The sequence below is a fragment of the Heterocephalus glaber genome, unplaced genomic scaffold (genome assembly GCF_053883595.1).
Source record: "Heterocephalus glaber isolate CG9 unplaced genomic scaffold, H.glaber_assembly_v1.0 deba00000122, whole genome shotgun sequence".
NCBI lineage: Eukaryota > Metazoa > Chordata > Mammalia > Rodentia > Bathyergidae > Heterocephalus > Heterocephalus glaber.
Window position 1 is genome coordinate 74,111,813 of NW_028258138.1, and position 18,482 is coordinate 74,130,294.

Below are 18,482 nucleotides of genomic sequence, written 5' to 3' on the forward strand. Positions count from 1 at the left end.
ACCTGAGTTTCAGGTGCCCCACCAGGGGGCAGGATGGAGGACCGGACTCCAGCCTCTCTCAAAATAGCCCACTCCTCTTCCTTGCTGGGCTCTCTCTTCCACTGAAAGCAAGCACTGTGCTAGCACAAGAGACAGCTTTCTAGCTGAGAAACTTGAGCTCCTTTTTGGCTCTGCTATTTAATGGCGGTGTGTCCTTGGGTAAGTTCCTGACCTTTTCTGTGCCTGACCTTCCTCACTTGGAAAATGGCAATAATCACACCTCAGTAGTAGAACGAAGGAGGAGGGAGTTGTCAAATAATACATGACATTTACTTGGAACTTACTCCACATAAGCTCTGTGCTGAGTGCTTTAGAAGCTCCTAACAGGTGGAACTATACCATTCACCAATATTAAGAACTTTTTTTTTTTGGTACCGGGGATCGAACTTGGGTCCTGGTGCTTACGCAGCAGGCAGCAAAACCACTGAGCTAAATCCCCAGCCCAATATTAAGAACTTTTGACCTACAAAAGCAACAGTTCTGTTTAGTTCAACCTGATACCCATAGCTTCCTGTGATGATTTGAAAAATAAACATGAAAGTGGAAATGGACTGAGGAACATGGCAGAGCTGACATCAACAAAGGAAGGGTGAACCAAGGTCAACTCAGCAGCAATCAGAGGCCCTGATGGTACTGGTGACAAGTGGACAGCAGTGGGTGGAAGCCAGGGCTTTGGTTTAGCTCCCCACCCAGCTAGTCAGGGGATGGTGACTAACTCCCAGTGAGGCCATTGTTACTCTCTGGAAGCCCTCTGGTTAAGGTCACCAATGATCTCCATATGGCCACATCTAATGGCTAGTACTCAGCTTCATCTTTACTGAGCAGCAGCATTTGACACATTTATCCTGGTTATTCTTTTTTTCCTTGAGAGTCTCAACATTTGGCTTCTGGGACTCTTCCCTCTCTTGGATTCCTTCTCCCCCTGTGACCATTTCTTTGCAGATCTCTGTCTTGCCCCTACCTCTCAATGTTGGACTCTGCCCTCCTCCTCATCCCACTTCCATCCACATTCACCCCTGGAGACCTCTTTCGATCCCAGAGCATTCAATGATCATAGTATGTGGGTGGCTCCCCATATATCCTACCTCCAGCCCTGACCTCCCTCCTCAGCTTCAGATTTATCCAAATACCCGCCTACCAGGCCTCCTTGGGCATCTTCAATTTCACATGTACAAAACTCTTGATTGTTCCCAGCCCCTGCCTTCTGGTGCGACACTTGGCCTTCACTCCTCCATGAAAATGTAGACTTTGACTAGATGAAGACGTCAGATACCCTCACTCCCCATATTCAACTCATCAGAGAATCCTACTATCTGTGCATAAGACTAGATTATGAATCCAAACACTCCTGTCTCTTCCAGTAATGATCTAGTCTAAGGTGCCATGGCCTCTTGCCATCTCATCTCCCTGCTCTCCTCCTACCTTCTCTGAGTCTTATCAGCCAAAGACACCATGAGTGATCAGATGTCAGCAGTTTCGGCATACTCAGAATAAAATCTGGCTTCTCTGTCACAGAGCTGGTCCCTGGCCCTCCATTTCATTTCCTTCTGCTTTGCCCTTGGCTCAGGGCCCACCAGCCTGGCTCCTTCCTCTTCCTGGAATGCACAAACACAATTTTGCTGTCACCTCTTTCTTCTTAGTGGCCACCCTTCTCTCACTTCCTGCAGGTCTCTGTTCAGATATCCCAACCTCAAGAGGCCTCAGTGACCACACTCTCCTTTATTCAGCTGTTCTTCACAACTTGAGGTATTGCCTGAGGTGATGACACATATGTTTGTCTGTATTGCTGTCCCCCATCCCTTCGTGGAATGTCAGGTCCTGAGGGCAGGAACATTTTCTGTTTTACTTACTGTTGGTAACACCAGACCTGAGAGCAGTGCTGGGCACAGTGGGCACTCAAGTATTTGCTGAATGACGGATGATAGCATAGGTGCCCACTGGAACCTCCCCTCCTAAAGACATGGACCACCCTCCATGGTCATGAAGTCCTACTTTCACTGCCTTTAAGGTTGGGTGCCTGGGGAAGGGAGGCCTGAGCTGGAAAGGGCAGGACAAGCCAGTGAGGGGCCAGGGTGGCTTCTGACTCCTGTCTGAGGATGCTGGCCTAAAAAGGACTTCTCTACCTCTCATCTGGATCTGATCACAAGCAACGAGTCACTCAGTGTCATGTGAGGAAGGGCTCCCCAGCAGGGAGTGCTGGGAGCAAGGAGATCAATGTCTCTTGGGGAGTGGGACCTGTCATGTGAATCTCTGCATGGGAACAGCATCAGGTCATGGAAAGGCACCAGACATACCAGGGTTCTGCTGAGGTACTTCAGTGGGGCTCCTGCCTACATGCAGTGTATAGTGTCTGTGTGATCTGAGGAGGCAGTGGGCCCTTGCTGAGCCTTGGTTTGCTCACTGAGAAAGGTAGTCTGTCCATGCTGCATAAACTGAAAATGTAAAATGGCACAGCAGGCACTGAAGGTCAGCTTTCCCTCCCCCTGGGTGAGTTTTCTGGCAGTCTTATCCACACTAGGCTTCTGTTCCCTTCTGGACGAGATAAGCTGACACTTGCCTTCTACTGAGTGTGGGAGGAGTATTATGACAGTAATCAAGACAATGTACCAGCTGGGCACAGTGGCACACACCTATCATCCCAGCTACTTGGAGGCTGAGGCAGATGATGGCAAGTTCCAGGTAGCCCAGGCAACTTAGCAAGACTCTGTCTCAAAAAAAATTAAAATAGGATTGGGCATGTAGCTCAGCAGTAGAGTGCTCACCTAGCATGTGGGAGGTCCTGGGTTTAACCCCCAGTACAGGGGGAAAGAAAATAAAAGGTATACAAACACTCTTTTTTCCACAGAAAAAGAGTCAAACAACATGATTTTAAAAGCCTGATGTGCTGCTTTATTGAGGTTACTTCCCTGACTTTACTATACAAGAGAAGAAGCTGGGCATGGTAGTGCATGCTTATAATACTAGCTCTCTGGAAAGCTGAGGCAGGAGAATTGCCAAGTTTGAGCCCAGCCTGGGCAACTTAGTGATCTAGCAAGACCCTGTCTCAAAATAAAAAAGTAAAACATTAAAAAAAAAAAAAAAGGGTTAGGGATGTAGCTCAGTGCAAAGACCCTAGGTTCAATCCCCAGTGTCAAAAAAATAGAGAAGCAGTAGTGTGGGTAACACAGAACAGCAATGAGCCCCACCAGGTTCCTCTTTATGAGGTCGTGCAATGCCTCCTTATATTGGTTACAGATCTGGGGGCTTCGAGATGTCAGGCACAGGCCCGGTGAGTAACAGCGAGTGACTTTCAGGGGTCCTCCTGAGTGGTGGGGGAAGCCAGCCTGAAGCCAGCACCGTGAAAAGGGACCTCACTGCCCCTTGGGAGGATACAGGACTAGTCCTACCCAGTGGTCAGGCAGAAGGAGAGCGAATGGAAAGCTACACAATTACTGGGCTTGAAATTCAATCCTGGCTGCTCCTTAGGTCAACTAACTTTTTCAAAGGAGTCAGATTCATGACTCCTGAAAATTTGATTATAAATATGGACCCCTCTCTTAAAAAAGATGCTGTAGTTCACATACACTCCAAATTTGGCCTATAAGTTCCAAGAGTCCTTGGACTCGTTGGGATTTCGGAGTGTCATGCCCAGGGAATGAGGAGAACAGAGGAGGGGAGGACAGAAGGAAGACAGGAAGCTTAACCAGCTGGGTAGAGTGCAACCAAAATAAGGCATGAAGGTGCTGAAAGGAGGCAGGGAGATCCCAGTCCTTCACTGTTTGCTTGGAGGTGGGTCTTGATGAGGAAATAGGGCTCAGCATAGCACTGTCCAGCATGCAGGACACTGGTATATCTCCAAGCATAGCACCAGGGAAGGCAGGGGTGGAGAGGGCTGCCCTTTCTTTCTCTCTGAACACAAAACAAAACTAAACCTAATTAACTGAGAGTCAGTCCTACTATCTCAGCTGGTTCCTTTCCTATCATTTTCCTGGCTCTTCTAACTAGACTCAGCTTTCAGTTTGCAGCTGCCTTTGAAGGAACTAGAGATAAATGATGATGGTCATCTTTGGGGGAGAGTGAGGGAATCTTCCAGCTGACCTCTGGGAAACAAAGCTCCTTATGTTGCAGAATGAATTCCCTAAATCTTAAAAAGAAAAGAAAAGAAAAAGAAAAGAACTCCCAAATGTATTCTGTAGGGAAAGAGGAAATTTCATTTTACAAACAATCCAGAAAAGGTACTGACACTTTACAGATAAAGAGAATGAATTCCTCTCCTGCCTGCCTCTAGTCATGTAAACAGGAGTCCAAAAAGCAAGAGTTCCCGAAGCAGGTAACTTCATCAGCAGGCTGGCTTCCTTCTAGCTTATAGATGGGTGGGATCAGCATGAGTCCCACATGAACAGTAGGGCTATTAGAAGTAAGTTTCCCAGGACACAATACCTGGAGGGAAGGAGCAGGACTCTGACCTGGGTGGTGATGGCCCAGGTGGAGAGAGACACACAGAGGAGCAAGCACTGGCCTCTGCCCCTATCCACAGCCTCCAAGCATGCGTCACAGCCTTGTTCTGAGCTGACCATGAACTCTGACCCTGCAGATCTGCTTCCTGAGAAGTATTCTCAGAACTCCAGGGAGAATGAACCAAGAGTAGCCAATTTCAGCTCCTTTTTTTGGCTAACAATTTTATTTACATTACCATAGTGTATTTTTAAAAGGCTTTTCTTTACAAGACGTTTTTTCCTTCCTCCCATTCTTTATGTATGTAGATCTCAGTGTTATGATTGGAAAGCTGGGTTACGAAATCCAGAATGAAGACAAAGATTCTACATCTTGTGGTATGGCAGTAAAACAGGTTAGGATTTTAGGACTCAAGTGATCCCATTTAGGAGCCAGAAGAACACAGCTGCTCTTCAAGATGCCTTATTTGGACAGTAGTTTTTGACATGTCACTGATAGTTATTAACCAGGCATTTCAAGGGCAAGAAACTTTTTTCCCAAAACTACCTTTTAGACATTTCCAGGCAAGTACTAAATAAAAACAATGGGCACTGGATTGAAAGTCTCGAGATAGGGTTCTGCCCTGGCTTGAACCCTGTAGGCTCGGGCCTCCAGGGGCCAGGAAGCTCACGCAGGCTGTTCTTCCTGTCCAAAAGGCCTTGGTTTTCTCATCAGTAAAATGAGGGTGCTGGAGCTGGGGATGCAGCAAGTAGTAAAGTGATTACCTAGTATGCATTCTATCCCCAGCCCCACAAAAAGAAATGATTCAAAAAATAGTAAGGAGGTTGTTAATTTAAACCTTCCCAAGGCTCATTTTATTCTCTTTCTAATTCCACACCCCTGTGGAGGAGAAGAGTCACAAATGCACATTTCCTCCTTTTCTTTAGGATACATCCCAAGCCTCATTGCTGGGCCTCACCCTTTCCCGAAATGACCTGGCAGGGCTCCTCTTTCACCCAGTCTCCCCGCTTCTCTCTGTTGTCTTATGATTATTCGTTTCTTCCAACAGAGGCAGTCCTGTCCCCCCTTATCCTAAGACTTGGCCCTGCCCGGCCCGACTCACCGTGGAAGAATGGCTGCCCACTCTCCACCCTCCTCACGTTCGCGACGAACTCTGGTCTGTGCTCCAGCACTCACACTTGTTACTGTGGCTTGTAAATCGCTTGTCATTTTCCTATGGGTGTGTCCTTCTCCTGCCCGGTGCCCTGGTGCCCAGCTTCCCCACCCACAAGGTTCTGAGTGTAGGGGTCAGGTCTGGGAGGGGAGGAGAAAGTAACCCGCCCCTCCTCCTGGTGGGGTACAGGAAAAGGCCGTAAGCAGGGCTGCCACTTATTTTTTTCAAAAACAACTTGATGCCCATCAAATGAACGCCTAGGTAGGAATGGGGACAGCTGGGGCAGTTCTGGTCAGGTATGTGAGGGGCTGAGAGATTGGGACTCTGTGTGTGCTGGCAGTGGTGGGCATGACCTACCGTCCACGGTGACTTGGCAGGAACATGCTGCCTGGCCAGCACCGTTCTTGGCTACGCACTTGTACACGCCCCTGTCCTCAGGCAGAGCCTTCTCGATGGAGACAGAGCACACTGAGTCTGGGGGAAGAAGAAAGAGCTGTTGAGTGAACCAGGTAGGGGCCCAATCCGTGCCCAGGCATCTGGAGCATGAAATGAGTGTTTACACCCAGCAGGACAGAGGCCCCGTGGGAATCCACTCCCCGTCCTGTGGAAGGCGGGGCACTCTGCTGACACCCTGCACCCAACAGAGTTGCTACCTCAGTATGCCTCTCTAGCTACCTCTCCTGTTCCAGAGTCCTCCCTTGGGGACCTGATGCAGAAGCAGGAAGAGAAATAGCCTCTGGCCCAGTAGAGTATCCCATACAGAGAGAGAGCAAAGGGACACTCCCCACACACCAACAGGGACAAGGAGTCAGGGACAGGTGACAGATCTGCTGGGGACAGAAGCTGGGGAGGGCCTCTGCCAAGCCCAAGGCAGTATTCTGAGGATAGCTCTTGGAAAAGAGCAAAGAGCAAAGAGGTATGTGTGTGAGGGGAGCTGGAGCCCTGGTCCAGCGGGGACACTGGGCTGTGGGAGGCCTGTTGGGAGGAGGAGGAGGTGACTACCACCTGGGACTGTGGTGCTGGCTTTTTAGGAGTTGGGTTTGAGCTGAAGAATGGTGGCACTGGGCATGGCACTGGGCCGGGTCTCTGGTCACCTCACAGCAAGGTGGGGATGGCCTTCTTTCCCTACCACCCTCACCTGGGTCTACTCTCACCTCCAATATATCTATCCTGGCCTGGCTGCGGGAGGGGAGTCAGACTGGCCTACACAGGAATCTGGGGCCTGGCCCTTGCCTACCCAGCTTTGGTCCAGGGCTGGTCATTTCTCCTCAGCAGCCTCCTGTGTGTTTCCCTCATGGGGTGGGGAGAGGCCAGCTGAGGACGGGGCCTGATGGGCCAGGCAGGCGCGATAGCATCCTAGTGCCTGCCTTCCAACACACAGACAAGCCAACAGCATGGTGTCCTGCCCGGGGCTACTGCTATCAGCACAGCAGCCATCACATGAAGGCAGAGCACAGCCAGAGCCACTGGCCCCAGGAGGGCAGAGCTGTGTGCACCTTGGGTGTATGTGCAGGGGTGGGGGGGGCCACAGAGGGCACTGTGACCAAGGGGGTCTTCTGATCTCAGAAAGAACACTCATTCCTGGTCCCTGCTCTCCCTTAGACAGGTGCACAGACCTGACCAATAAAGATAAGGACACCCAGAAAGAGGAAGGATGCCATCAGTTTGGGGTGGAGAATCTTTTTTTTTTGTTAAATTCTTTTATTGGTACATTGTAGGTATACAACACAATTACATTTCTCATTGGGAATTGTACCTTTACATAATGCATCTTGGGTTCTTATTTTTTCCCCGTTCCTAGCCCTCCCTTCACCCCCTCCACCTTTCCCTATTTACAAAGACTTTATTTCCATTTTTTCCATTTCTCATTTTTCCTTTTCCTTCTTTCTTTTTCCCTGCCCCTCCCACTACCCCTACCCCTTTGGACCTTCAAATGCCCATCAACTGGAGACTGGATAAAGAAAATGTATTTTTTTAAATAAAATGGAGCACTACTCAGCCATAAAAAATGAGAAATTAGAGACATTTATAGCTAAGTGGATGCACATTGAGGCGATATTCTTAAGTGAAATAAATAGGACACATATGAATAAATACCAAATAGTTTCTCTAGTGTGAGAAACTGAAAGTGCAAATAAGGACTAAATGTATAATAGGTAATGTGAAATAGGAAAAGGGGCAAAGGGGAAGGAAGTGGGAGGGCTAGAGGAAAGGATAGAAGGGAATGGGATTAATATGAGAAAATGGAAAAATGGGAACAAAATCTTTGTAAATAGGGAGGACTGGAGGGGTTGAAGGGAGGGCTGGGCAAGGGTGAAAAATAAGAACCAAGAGAGACTATGTAAAGGTGCACATTTCCAGTGATGAATGTCATTATATTGTATACCTAAAATGTACCAATGATTAGAATGAATAATTGATAACGCAAAATAGGAAGAAACGGAGAATCTTACTCAGGAGGGGAGAGAAAGTAAAAAAGCCTATTATTTTCCTGGGGCAGATGACCGATCTTACACCCTCCGACAGGCCCTGCCCCTTGGAAAGCCTCACCTGAACCAGCTCAGGGGACAGTTACCTCGTACCTATCATGATCAATCCTTTTACTGAAAGACCCTGGGCAACTGCCTCTTCCCACTGAGGTTAGGAGACAATTTGCAGGAACTTCAGCCAAAAGGATTTAGGTTGGATCTTTAGTAAGTCTGGCATGAGAGTTAGAACTAGGAGGCACAGAAATAAGGGAATGAGGATGCATGCCTTCTGGAGAGAAATTTCCATTCATCTGAGTGGGCAGGAGGAGGCTGAGATGGTCTCTGGTCCCAGAGTCAAGGCCTAGAGGAAGCTGACCCCACCTTGCAATTTTCTGTCCTGGTAGGAGTAAGGCTCTGGGAGCAGATATCCCACTCCCAAGAACATCCTGTTCAAATCCTTGGTTTTCTTTCAGTTTTGGTCCCCTGGCTTCCTCTGGCCTTAAGCCAAAAGGCCATATAGTGCAGAGAGTGACAGGACAGGAGGGCAGTGGTGCATTGGACGGGCCTCCCTGCCTCCTGCCCCCCAGATCTTCCAAAGCATAGCTGGACTGGCCGTTCCAAGGCCACTTGCAAGGTGGGGGAAAGGGGGAGGGCTGGGCAGGCTAGGAGGCTGGCTACCCCAGATGAAGAATCTGGTATTTCCTGTGGGACAGCTCATTCCTGACCTCCACAAGAAAACTGTTTCCCAGAGGTTTTTTTTGAGCAGCCTCAGCCTGGTGGGGCTGGGTGGATGGGAATGAGGGGGATGGGAGAGGTCAGGAGTAGACTCAGCCACTCCCAGCCAGGGAGTAACAGCTCTGAGTTTGAAGGTCTCCCAGCTCTCCTTCCTGAGTGGGTGGGCAGAGGGGAGAGGAGGGGACTAGCAGGAGGCAGGAGCCATCTGAAGGTCTGGTGGCCCAGTTAGGAGGCTCCTTCAGCTGGCAGGGCCTCCCTGGCCTGGTCCACCTGGCAGGCCCAGACCAACAGTGAGACTCACCTCCAGGCCACCTCCTCAGGCACAGTGCCCTCTATGGCACCTCTAAGCCCCAGCCCTAGCCGTACCTCTTCAGTGCTCCCATGTTATCCTGAGCTTATTGTTACCAAAGTACATCTCTCAAGGCCATTGCTGAAATACATGCCTGTCTCCCACACTAGCTATGGGGATAGTGACCCTATCTATCTATGACGAGTCCTCTTCCTGAGTCTGGAATGCAATCACAGTAAAAAATATCTGTCCTTCTGAGAATAACAAAGACACATTTCTGCAGCAGGTGATCTGGCAAGATCTACGAAATAAAAGGTCATGAACACATAATATAACCTACTGTTAAAAAAGATAAGTTTTTAGAAGGAAGAAGTCCTAATTCAGAGGTCTTCAAGTGGATGATTCATACAAGGGAAGAGACTAGATAATGCCTTGCACATAGTAGGTGTTTCAGAACTGTACTTTTTGTAGGATGAACTTACATAAGTTTGAAAAAGCCTTTACAGGGCTGGGGATTTAGCTCAGTGGTTCCGGCACCTGCCTAGCAAGCGCGAGGTTCCGAGTTTGATTCCCAGTACCAAAAAAAAGAAAAAGCCTTTACAAGATTCCTCCCTGAAGGCAATTAGAAATGAATCATCTCTTGACAACAGCAACAACAATAAATCCTCATAATTAGACTGGGGGAAGTGCTCAGCTGGAGGAAGCCAGGCCTGGGGCAGAAAACAAGAAAGATAAAATCATGTCTCTAGGTCACCTCAACACTGTCCTGGGCTCACAGGGCCACTGCCTTCGACCCTGAAGCCAAGACAGGTGCAGAAAAGGAGACCTAGTGCCTGCCCTGGAGGTAGCCCAGCTGGTGTCACCCTGAACTCCACAGTCCTGCAGCTCTAGGGGTGCAGGGAGAGGAAGGGTGCTTCCGTGTGTCTGTCCCTCTATGGGTTAACTAGTGGTCAGCTCCAACCGACGGTGGTCACACCTCTGCTCGGGATGTCCTCAGTGCTAACAGATGCAGGGTCTGGGCCCATCCAAGCTACAGACATCAGAGAAGCTGCCAAGCTACAGAGAATGACTGGCAATGGTGCCCACCAAGATACATGCAGCTGGGCAGGGAGGAGGGCATGGGTCTCTGGTGGAAGAGGTGACAGCCGTCTGGGAAGGCATCCTGGAGCAAGTGAAGTTTGAAGGTAGAAGAGATGACAGGATGGAGTAGGCACAGAGGGGCAAGAAAGGATCCACGTCAAGGATGGGGGCAGGGAGGTCCTGAGCATGTGGGAAGGACAGACAGACATAGACAATTCCTTCTTCTTCCCCTATGAACCACCTCAAACCCACACTTCCCTATTTCCACCGACACTGTCCCTGTGGCCCAAATGCCACACCCGATGGTCTGGCACCCCTTCCTCTTCACCTAGCCCCAACACACCCTGCCTTTCACCCACAGTGATAGGTTCTCTTCTGTCCTTGCTTCTTTCCCTGGCTGGATCTTCTCAATGGCCTTGCCTATCCTGCTAGTCCAGGCCTCACCACCTTTTCCCCTGACCTTTGCAGCAGGCTCCATGCTTGTCTTTTGGGCACAGACAAAACTCCTAAACCCAGCTTTGCACATGGTGCTCCTTATTCCAAGATCTTGCATGGATCCCTATTGCTTTTACACTCAAGTTTGCTGGACGAAATCAGGACCAAGCCCTACTCTTCAGCATAGGTGGGGTATGAGCAGCTTGCCTTTCCTGCTGCTGCCCCCTGCATGGAAAGCCCACCTTCCGAACACTTCCCTGTTCCTAAGCCTGGCCTGCCTTCCAAGCTCAGATGGAGGGCAGGGCTTTCCCACCAGCCTCTCCTGGTGGCTCCAGAACTTAGCTTGCCCTCTTCCTGCTCCAAGAAGCTCCTCCTGCCTCTTGGGGCATGTGGCTGTAACAATTTCATCAGTGTGAGCTTGTATCCTCTTTCCAAATCTGTACCCCTTCCCCTGTTCCCTGCAGGAGGACCTGCTGAAAGAGCAACTGATAAGCATTAAAATACACTTTCTTTCTGACAAAACATGGGCTCTTAAAGACTTGGCCAGTGCAGGAACAGAAGATGGGACTGATATTTTGAGACAAGGCACGTTCCCTTCTACTGTAGCAAAACAGGCCTTTGGGATCTTCCTAGCCCATCTGAACCTGTTTCTCTGAGGTTGGTGCATCATGGACCTCATATGTCCCTACACATGTCCCCAAAGTGCCAATTGCCCATCCTTCTCCAAAAGGTCATGCCAGGGTGACCTGGGAAATGCTCCTGGTCAAGGTTTCCAATCAGTTTAAACAAGGACATTCCAATGGAGACCCCCCCCCCCGCCCCTGCCATGAAGGCAGAGGCATCCATTCCCCTGGGCATCTCAGCCATCTAGTAATCCCCCAGGACCATCACATGATGGAGCCAGCAGAGGCAGAGGAATGAAGAAGATGCCTTATGGAGTCCCCTGTCAGACTGGGGATGTCCATGTGGAAGTTACCATGTCAACACATTTGCTGAAACTAACAGTGTTCTTTCTGTTCAGAGAATTCTCCAATTTCCCCTTCAGCATTTAGATTCCACACGTTTTCCCATTCCCGATGTGCTGTCCAAGATGCAGAGTGAACCATGGATACGGTCATGGTTATATTTAATTGCTTCCTTCCAGGTTTGAAGAGGAAGGCAGGAGATAGGGTGAGGGACAAGGGAGGAAGTGAAGAAGGATGTGACCAGAGGATGGTCCGAGGGAGAGAGGAGGAGCAGTTCCAGCATCTCAGCTGACATGCATGTGTGGGGACCTGTCCACTTGGCCTGTGCAGTGGCCACCTTCTGCCATTCAAGGGCAGATGCCACTGCCTGGGGAGCTTCTTTGTACCCTACCCTGAGCAGAGCCTCCAGTGCCAACCTCCAGCTCAGGCAGGGCTCCATCCCTCCAAGGCCCCGGAGTGGGATGTGTGGTGTCTGCTGGGCTTGGAGCTCTTGGCCACACTTGGGATTACAAGAACACTTACAGCCAACTTGAGAACCAGGAGGGGGACTTCCTCTCACCCCCTCTCTTTTCTATGTACAAATTGGCCCATCTGAGAACTCCAGACCCCAAAAGGCCACGGATAGCAGAATTTAACCCCCAACCCCACCCAAGAATGTGAAATACTAGCAAACAGAAGTCTCATCCAAATTAGGAAGCAAGCTGCTCTGCCTGCTCTGTGTGCTGTCAGGGCTCCTTTAGGTTTCTGCCTTTTCCCATAGGACTCTTACAATCCACAATGCTCTAAATATTAAGTTGTTTGTGACCCCAACTCACAGCCCTGTGGCATCCTGTCACTGTACACCCTTCCCCGAATCCAAATTGCTTCTGCTTTCATAGCTCCTGGCTCCAAGCCCGGGCAGGCTCCAGCCTCACATCCCCACTTCCCAGCCTGCAGGCAGAGCCCTCGCCACACAGGGGTGGCCGGGAACCCTGGTCTACTCTGGGGAGCCTTGAGCAGGGGAGCCAGGAGAAGGTTCCACAAGACAGGCCCGAAGACACAGCCATGTCCCAAAGGATCAGAATCCAAACCCGCACTCCCAGCAAGGGGCATATACCCAAGGCTCTGAGAGGGAAGGCATCCTGTGAGTGAGGGGGAAGGAGCCGGGCATTCGAACTCAGGCTATTGGCTATCAGTGGCCGTCAGCCAGACCAAAGCTCCATAAGCGGAATGTGACCCTGACACAGGGCCCCCGTCTACCTGACTCCCACCCTCAATTACCTTCTTGGGAGAGGATGATGAACTTGGTGGTCTTGAGTGTCTTTCCATTCAGTGTCCATGTGATGGTGGCTGGGGGGTCAGAGGACACCTGGCACTGGAGTAGCAGTTTCTCACCCTCTGCTACATGGACATCTTGTAGCTTCTCCATGAAGGTCGGGGCCGTCCCTTGGCTCTCTGGTCTTTTCTCATTATCTGTGGCCCCTGCACGCCCTCTCTTGCAGTTCACATCATTCTTAACTTCCTTCTTGAGTTCTTCTTTCCCACATGGTTTCAGGATTTCAGCAGGTTTGGCATTGCTCAGGGGTTTCGGGGTCTCAGCAGGCTTGGCATTGCCCATGGGTTTTAGGGACCCAGAAGGCTGTGCGTTGCTCACAGGTTTCAGAATCTCTGCATGCTGAGTGTTGCCCACAGGTTTCATGATCTCGGCAGGCTTGGCGTTGCCCATGGGTTTCAGGGATCCTGCAACCTCTGAATTGCCCACAGACATGGGACTTTGTGGCGGTTTGGTATCTGGGGCCTCTGCACTGCTGCTACCATTCTCTGCTGGTGTTTTCTTCTTGCTGCCCAGCACCGAGCGGAAATCCGGGGTGGCAGGTTTTGGAGGTGGTGCCTTCTCAGGCCCGGGGGTCTTGGGAGTCCCCTTCTTGGCCAGGACGGAACGGAAGTCGACCTGTTGGGGACTATGCACCTTCCTCTCTTCCTCAGACACAGTCTTTGGTTTCACTTGCCTCTGCAGGTTGGCACGGAAATCCATCTGCTCAGCTGGGATCTCCTTGAGGTCTTCTTCGGACACTGTCTTGGTGTTCACCTTCTTCCCCAGGAGGTCACGGAAATCCAGCTGCTCCACCTCCTGCTGGCGGATCGCCTCCTCTGTGTGCAGCCTGGTCTCCACGCGCCTCTTCAGCAGGCCCCGAACGTCCTCACCGGATTCCTCCTCCAGCCAACCCTGCCCTCTTGCTAACCAGCCAGGCCTCAGGGTCCCATCGCAGTCACCACCACCATCAGCACCAACTCCTCCACCACAGAGGCCCTCACGGCTGGTAGCCTCCCGCCCCCTGTAAACAGTGAAGGGAAAAAAGAAAGTAGCAAGAGGAAAAGGGGCCGGGTAAGCCAGAAACGTCAAGGGAGAGCGAATCCCCGAGGGCGGAGGGTAGAGAGGAGGGGGGAGAGGAGCTGGGGGCCGGTCAGGCTGTGTTTATAGAAGGGAACATTGGTGAGAGCTCTTGCTTGCTTAGATGGTTTATTACATCGGTAATGACTTCAGTAGCCTTATAAGGGTGTGTGCAAAAAAAAAAAAAAATCATCCCCCCACCCCCCAACCCCCTTCCAATCGCTCCCTTTTGGCTCGGGCAGACTCAGCTGGAGGACAGAAACAATCCCAAGCTGCTGGGCTGGGCTGAGGGGCCAGGAGGAAGGTGGGCTGGTGGCAGGGGCACTCACCGAGTGAGGGAGCTGGCAGGGCTGTTCTGTAGCATCAGCGACACCTGGCAGCTGCATTCGCCAACCTGGTTCCTGAAGAATTCAAGGGACAACAGAGATCAAGAGGCTTCCTGGGCAAAGGGCCTGATCAGCCCAGGGCTGTGAGGGGTACAAGGCAAGTATGGACTTGGTCGAAGCCTTGCTGGGCCACCAGGGAGGATGGAGGTCTCAGGCTGAGCTGTGACATCCATTCCAGGCTTAGATCTAGTGCTGAACTCCTTAAACATGAGGTTACCCTTCATGTTCCCAGCTCTTGTTAAAAAGAAGACAAGGAAAATCTCTGGGCAGCAAGTAAGATGAGCATCTAGAAGTGAGAATGCTTTTCTAAAGGCAGATTATAAAATATGATCACTCATTCAATCAACAGAAGAATGAAGCCTAAAGTGAAAGGGAAGGTGCATCAGCCAGTGCACTGGGACAAGAACTTCCTGTGTTCCAAGCCTAACAAGTGTCTCCCTGCATGGTGGCCCTTTCTCTTCTTTCCTCGGCTGGGTAGGGGTGAGGGGGTTCCTGTTCTTCACCTCCACAGAAAGGCTGAGCCTCCCGGCTGCGGCTGCGAAGCCAGCTGAGTGAGGCCCGGTGCTCAGGGCAAGGGGCCGAACCTTGCAAGGCTGCCATCTGCTGGTATTTCCAAGCTCTGTCCGGCCAACGGGGTCTGCTCAAATTCGGGGAATGAGGTCAGGTCCAAGAGCCAAGAGGCCCCTGCGATCCTAAGGACTATGTTTTACACACCCTGTGACTTCCACACTCTTGGTTTTTCTTGTTCCCTACAACATGCCAAGAGGTGAGGGGCACGATTATGCCCATTACAAAGAAGAGGAGAGGAGGCTCAGGGGCTTATGTGAGGCAGTGCTGGGACTCTCAGGGTCCCACTTAGTCCCCTGGAGGTACTCACTTTAGTAGCCAAGTACGACCCAGACTCCACAGCAGATATGCCAAGCTCTGTGACAGCTTCCATACCTAATAATCTCATTTAATCTTATGGCCTATCAGGCCGGAGTCAGTACTGTTTCTACACTTGATCTTAGCCAAAAGGCCAAGAAGCGATTCGGCGTCAGTACTGTTTCTGTAGGTAAGAAAGCCAAGTCCTATGAAGGTTAAGTAAGCCATCTAAACTCACAGAGCTAACTAGTGGGGAGGGGGTTTGGGACCTGCCTAAATCTAAGACCTATAACTTGCACACTCAGCCTACACTGTTCATCAGTACAAATTTGTTCTGGGATAGGTGTGTGAATGTGGGTGTTGATGTGCATGTGCACATATCAAGCATACACATGGACAAATCCATATGTCCATGGGGTCCACCTGCTCCCTTAGGTCCAAGTTCAGGAACATGTGCACATTCGTGGGTCCTGCCCAGGGACAGATGTCTGTGCCTGTGCCTGCATATGGTGAGCTGATGGGGGTGGGCACCTCCTTCCCCATGGAAGACACTGGAAGCTCTTGGCTGATTCTCAGGGCTCTGGGACCCATGGGAAGCAAGGAGACGTTGATCTTTTCTACCCTCTAAACCTCCTGTCAGCTGAGCTCTCCTCTTTGGTCCTTCTCTGTGGTGATCTCACACTATCTCAGGCTGTGCCAGAACAGGTGCCTTCCTGGTGACCTATGGTAACTTCCTGTGACTTTAGCTCTTGCACTCCTCTCTTCTCCCCTGCCACTCTCCCTGACCTGTCCCCTCCTGAAGGCTCAGGCTCGTAGAGGGCACCAATTCAAGGAGCCTCAGGGAGAACTGTAGGTCCCAGGGTGCTCCTTGCTCAACAAACAGCCTCTTCAGTGCCAGGGCCTGTGGCACACCCTGAGGTCACAACATTCAGAATGGCTTCGGGCTAAGGCAACTTATAGAACAACCAAGTGAGGGCCTATTGGAAGTGAAGCTCGGCCCCAAGCCATCCTGTTTCTCAGGCTGCTGGCTAGTGCTAAGCCATTCTTTTCCTGCTCTTCTTCCAAGTACAGCACTGTAGTGCCCAGGGTTGGCATGGAGCAGGAAGACAACATGTCCCAGGGCTGTGCTTAGCCAGCCGCCCTTTTCAATGCATCCTCAGTCCAGTTTCCTCCTGTCATAAGGAGAACACAGCCCAGATACAGAAATTAGGACAGAAGTGGACCAGATGGCCCCGCTTTACACTGGCCACAACCTGTAAGGCTCTGAATTGGGGGAAGCCCTATCCGTGGGCTCTATCTCCCCTGTGGATGCAGGTAAAGGGCTTCCCCCTTTCGACAATCTGCCCTCAAGGTAAAGAACACAGACACAGAGAAATCCCTTGAGGTCATCCATGCAATTCACCGGAGGCCACTCCCTGAGGACCAAGAGCTGGGAGACCAAGGCTGGTTGCCAGGGTAAATGTTCCTACAGACATATATGTAAGTCTCCACTGGGCCTTTAAAGCAAACCGCAGGCTCATTTGGAGCTTACAAAAGTCAGAAGGTCCCTTGCCTGGGTCCCGCATACAGATAGCCTAACTATCTGGGCAGCATCTCGGGCCGCCTTAGACATTTGCACACCCTGTTACCAACTCAGGTCTGGGGCTGAGGCCCCACCCTGGTGCTGCCAGAGGGCTTCTAGCTACCACCCTTCACCTTATACAAACTCCAGAGGGCCCTCTAACTAGTTTAAAGAGGTAATTTCTTGGCATATCTTAATTTTTCAAACATTTCAGCTGGAATTTGGAGCTGACTTTTTGCTATTTCCCCTTCTGGTACAGGAGATAAGAGCTAGAGAAGGAGAGGGGAGGCAGAAACTCACTCATCCCTGTCTCATGACTTTGGCAGGAACAGATAAGATACACAGACACACAGACACACAGACACACAGGACCCCTGGTCCCTCCTGGCCATCCAGTCTTCCTCCTGGAAAGGCATTTCTCCCTGGGGCTAGGTCTGACTTCTGCCAGGACATGGACAGCAGGAAGGGAACAAGGCCCCGGGCAGGCCTGACACACTCTCCTTGGGAGAACTTTCCACTGACTTGCTCCTTTTCAACTGAGGACAAGGCAAGGCCAGGGCAACGGCCTTCCAGAGGAATGAAGAGGCTGGATTTTTTTGTGGGGGAAAGAAACAAGGGCTGTAGGGTAGAGACGGTGCAATTTCCTCGGTCTCTCAGTTCCTGGTGCACTTGACAGAAACGCCCCATGCTAGGCCCTAAGAATGGATGACCATCTGCTTTAAGTCAAAAGATGAAGACTTGAACTTGAGCTCTGCTTATGGCCTTTGGATGGCCACGAGCAAGTCCGTGAACTGAGACCTCAGTTTCCCCCATTATTAAATGAGGAGGAGGATTGATAACTTCTGAAGTCCCTTCCAGCTGCGACAGTCTAAATTTTATGACTGTTCCCAGCTGGCCCCAGACAGTCTTCCTGCTGACCTCCCACTGCAGTCCTCTCCAGCCTGGCAAAATTCCATAGCCCCTCACTTCCCTCTCCCTTCCCACTCCTACCCTTTCTTGCTCAGCCCATTCAACAGCAAAGCCCTTTCTTACTGGCCAAGATTCAACCTTGACTTTCCTTCAAAATCCCATAAAAAGCTCATTTCCTCTAGAATGTCTGCTTTGATTAATATGAGTATTGTCTCAAGAGTACTACTCCTTCTATGCAGACAGCTCATCCGAAAGTATTTTCACATCTAACCAGTTTTCATCCTTTGATGGCTTAGGAGTGTGGTCTCCTCTTGGTAATAACTGGTTCAAGCATAAGGCAAAGGCAGTGGATGTGTTCTGAGAATACTGCTGTTGGCTGAAGGATGATCAGCAGCCCACAGCTAATCACAATTGGGTAACTAAGCTCAGTTGCAAGCCACTAAGCCTTGCTCAGATTAGCAGATCTTCCTAGGAGATCCAAAGACTCCTAAGAAATAATGAATAGCATTTAAAAAAAGCTATTTAAAAGCGTTACTGTTTTGGGGTGGTTTCTTATGCAGCAAAAGCTAGCTGATACAAGCATAAAGCACAAGCACCAAAAGAACCAGAAGGGATGGGGCCTATCTATACCAGGTTTTTCAATTACTGTAGGCACACTGTTCCATCATGGCAATAGCCTTGGCATGTAGTGACAGAACTTATTTGTAGGTCAAGGCCTTGTATATACGATAAAGTCTAGGAGAGAAAGCTCCTTGCAAAGCAGCCAGACACGCGACCCTCAGGATGGCACAAA

At 50.5% G+C, this 18,482-nt stretch overlaps 1 protein-coding gene and 1 pseudogene across 7 annotated transcripts in view; both read right to left on the minus strand.

Moving 5' to 3' along the window:
• The window catches only part of Mylk (myosin light chain kinase), a 251,216-nt gene that overhangs the window by 63,821 nt on the left and 168,913 nt on the right, over positions 1 to 18,482 (minus strand). For all 7 annotated transcript variants that reach the window (XM_004873623.4, XM_087216248.1, XM_004873625.4 and 4 more), the window contains 3 exons: positions 14,299 to 14,370; positions 12,859 to 13,913; positions 5,984 to 6,100 (listed from right to left, as the gene is read on the minus strand). In XM_004873623.4, coding sequence (XP_004873680.2) covers positions 5,984 to 6,100; positions 12,859 to 13,913; positions 14,299 to 14,370 — 1,244 coding nt within the window. The remainder of the gene's footprint in view (positions 1 to 5,983; positions 6,101 to 12,858; positions 13,914 to 14,298; positions 14,371 to 18,482) is intronic.
• Positions 15,245 to 15,385, minus strand: LOC147830494 (U2 spliceosomal RNA; annotated as a pseudogene).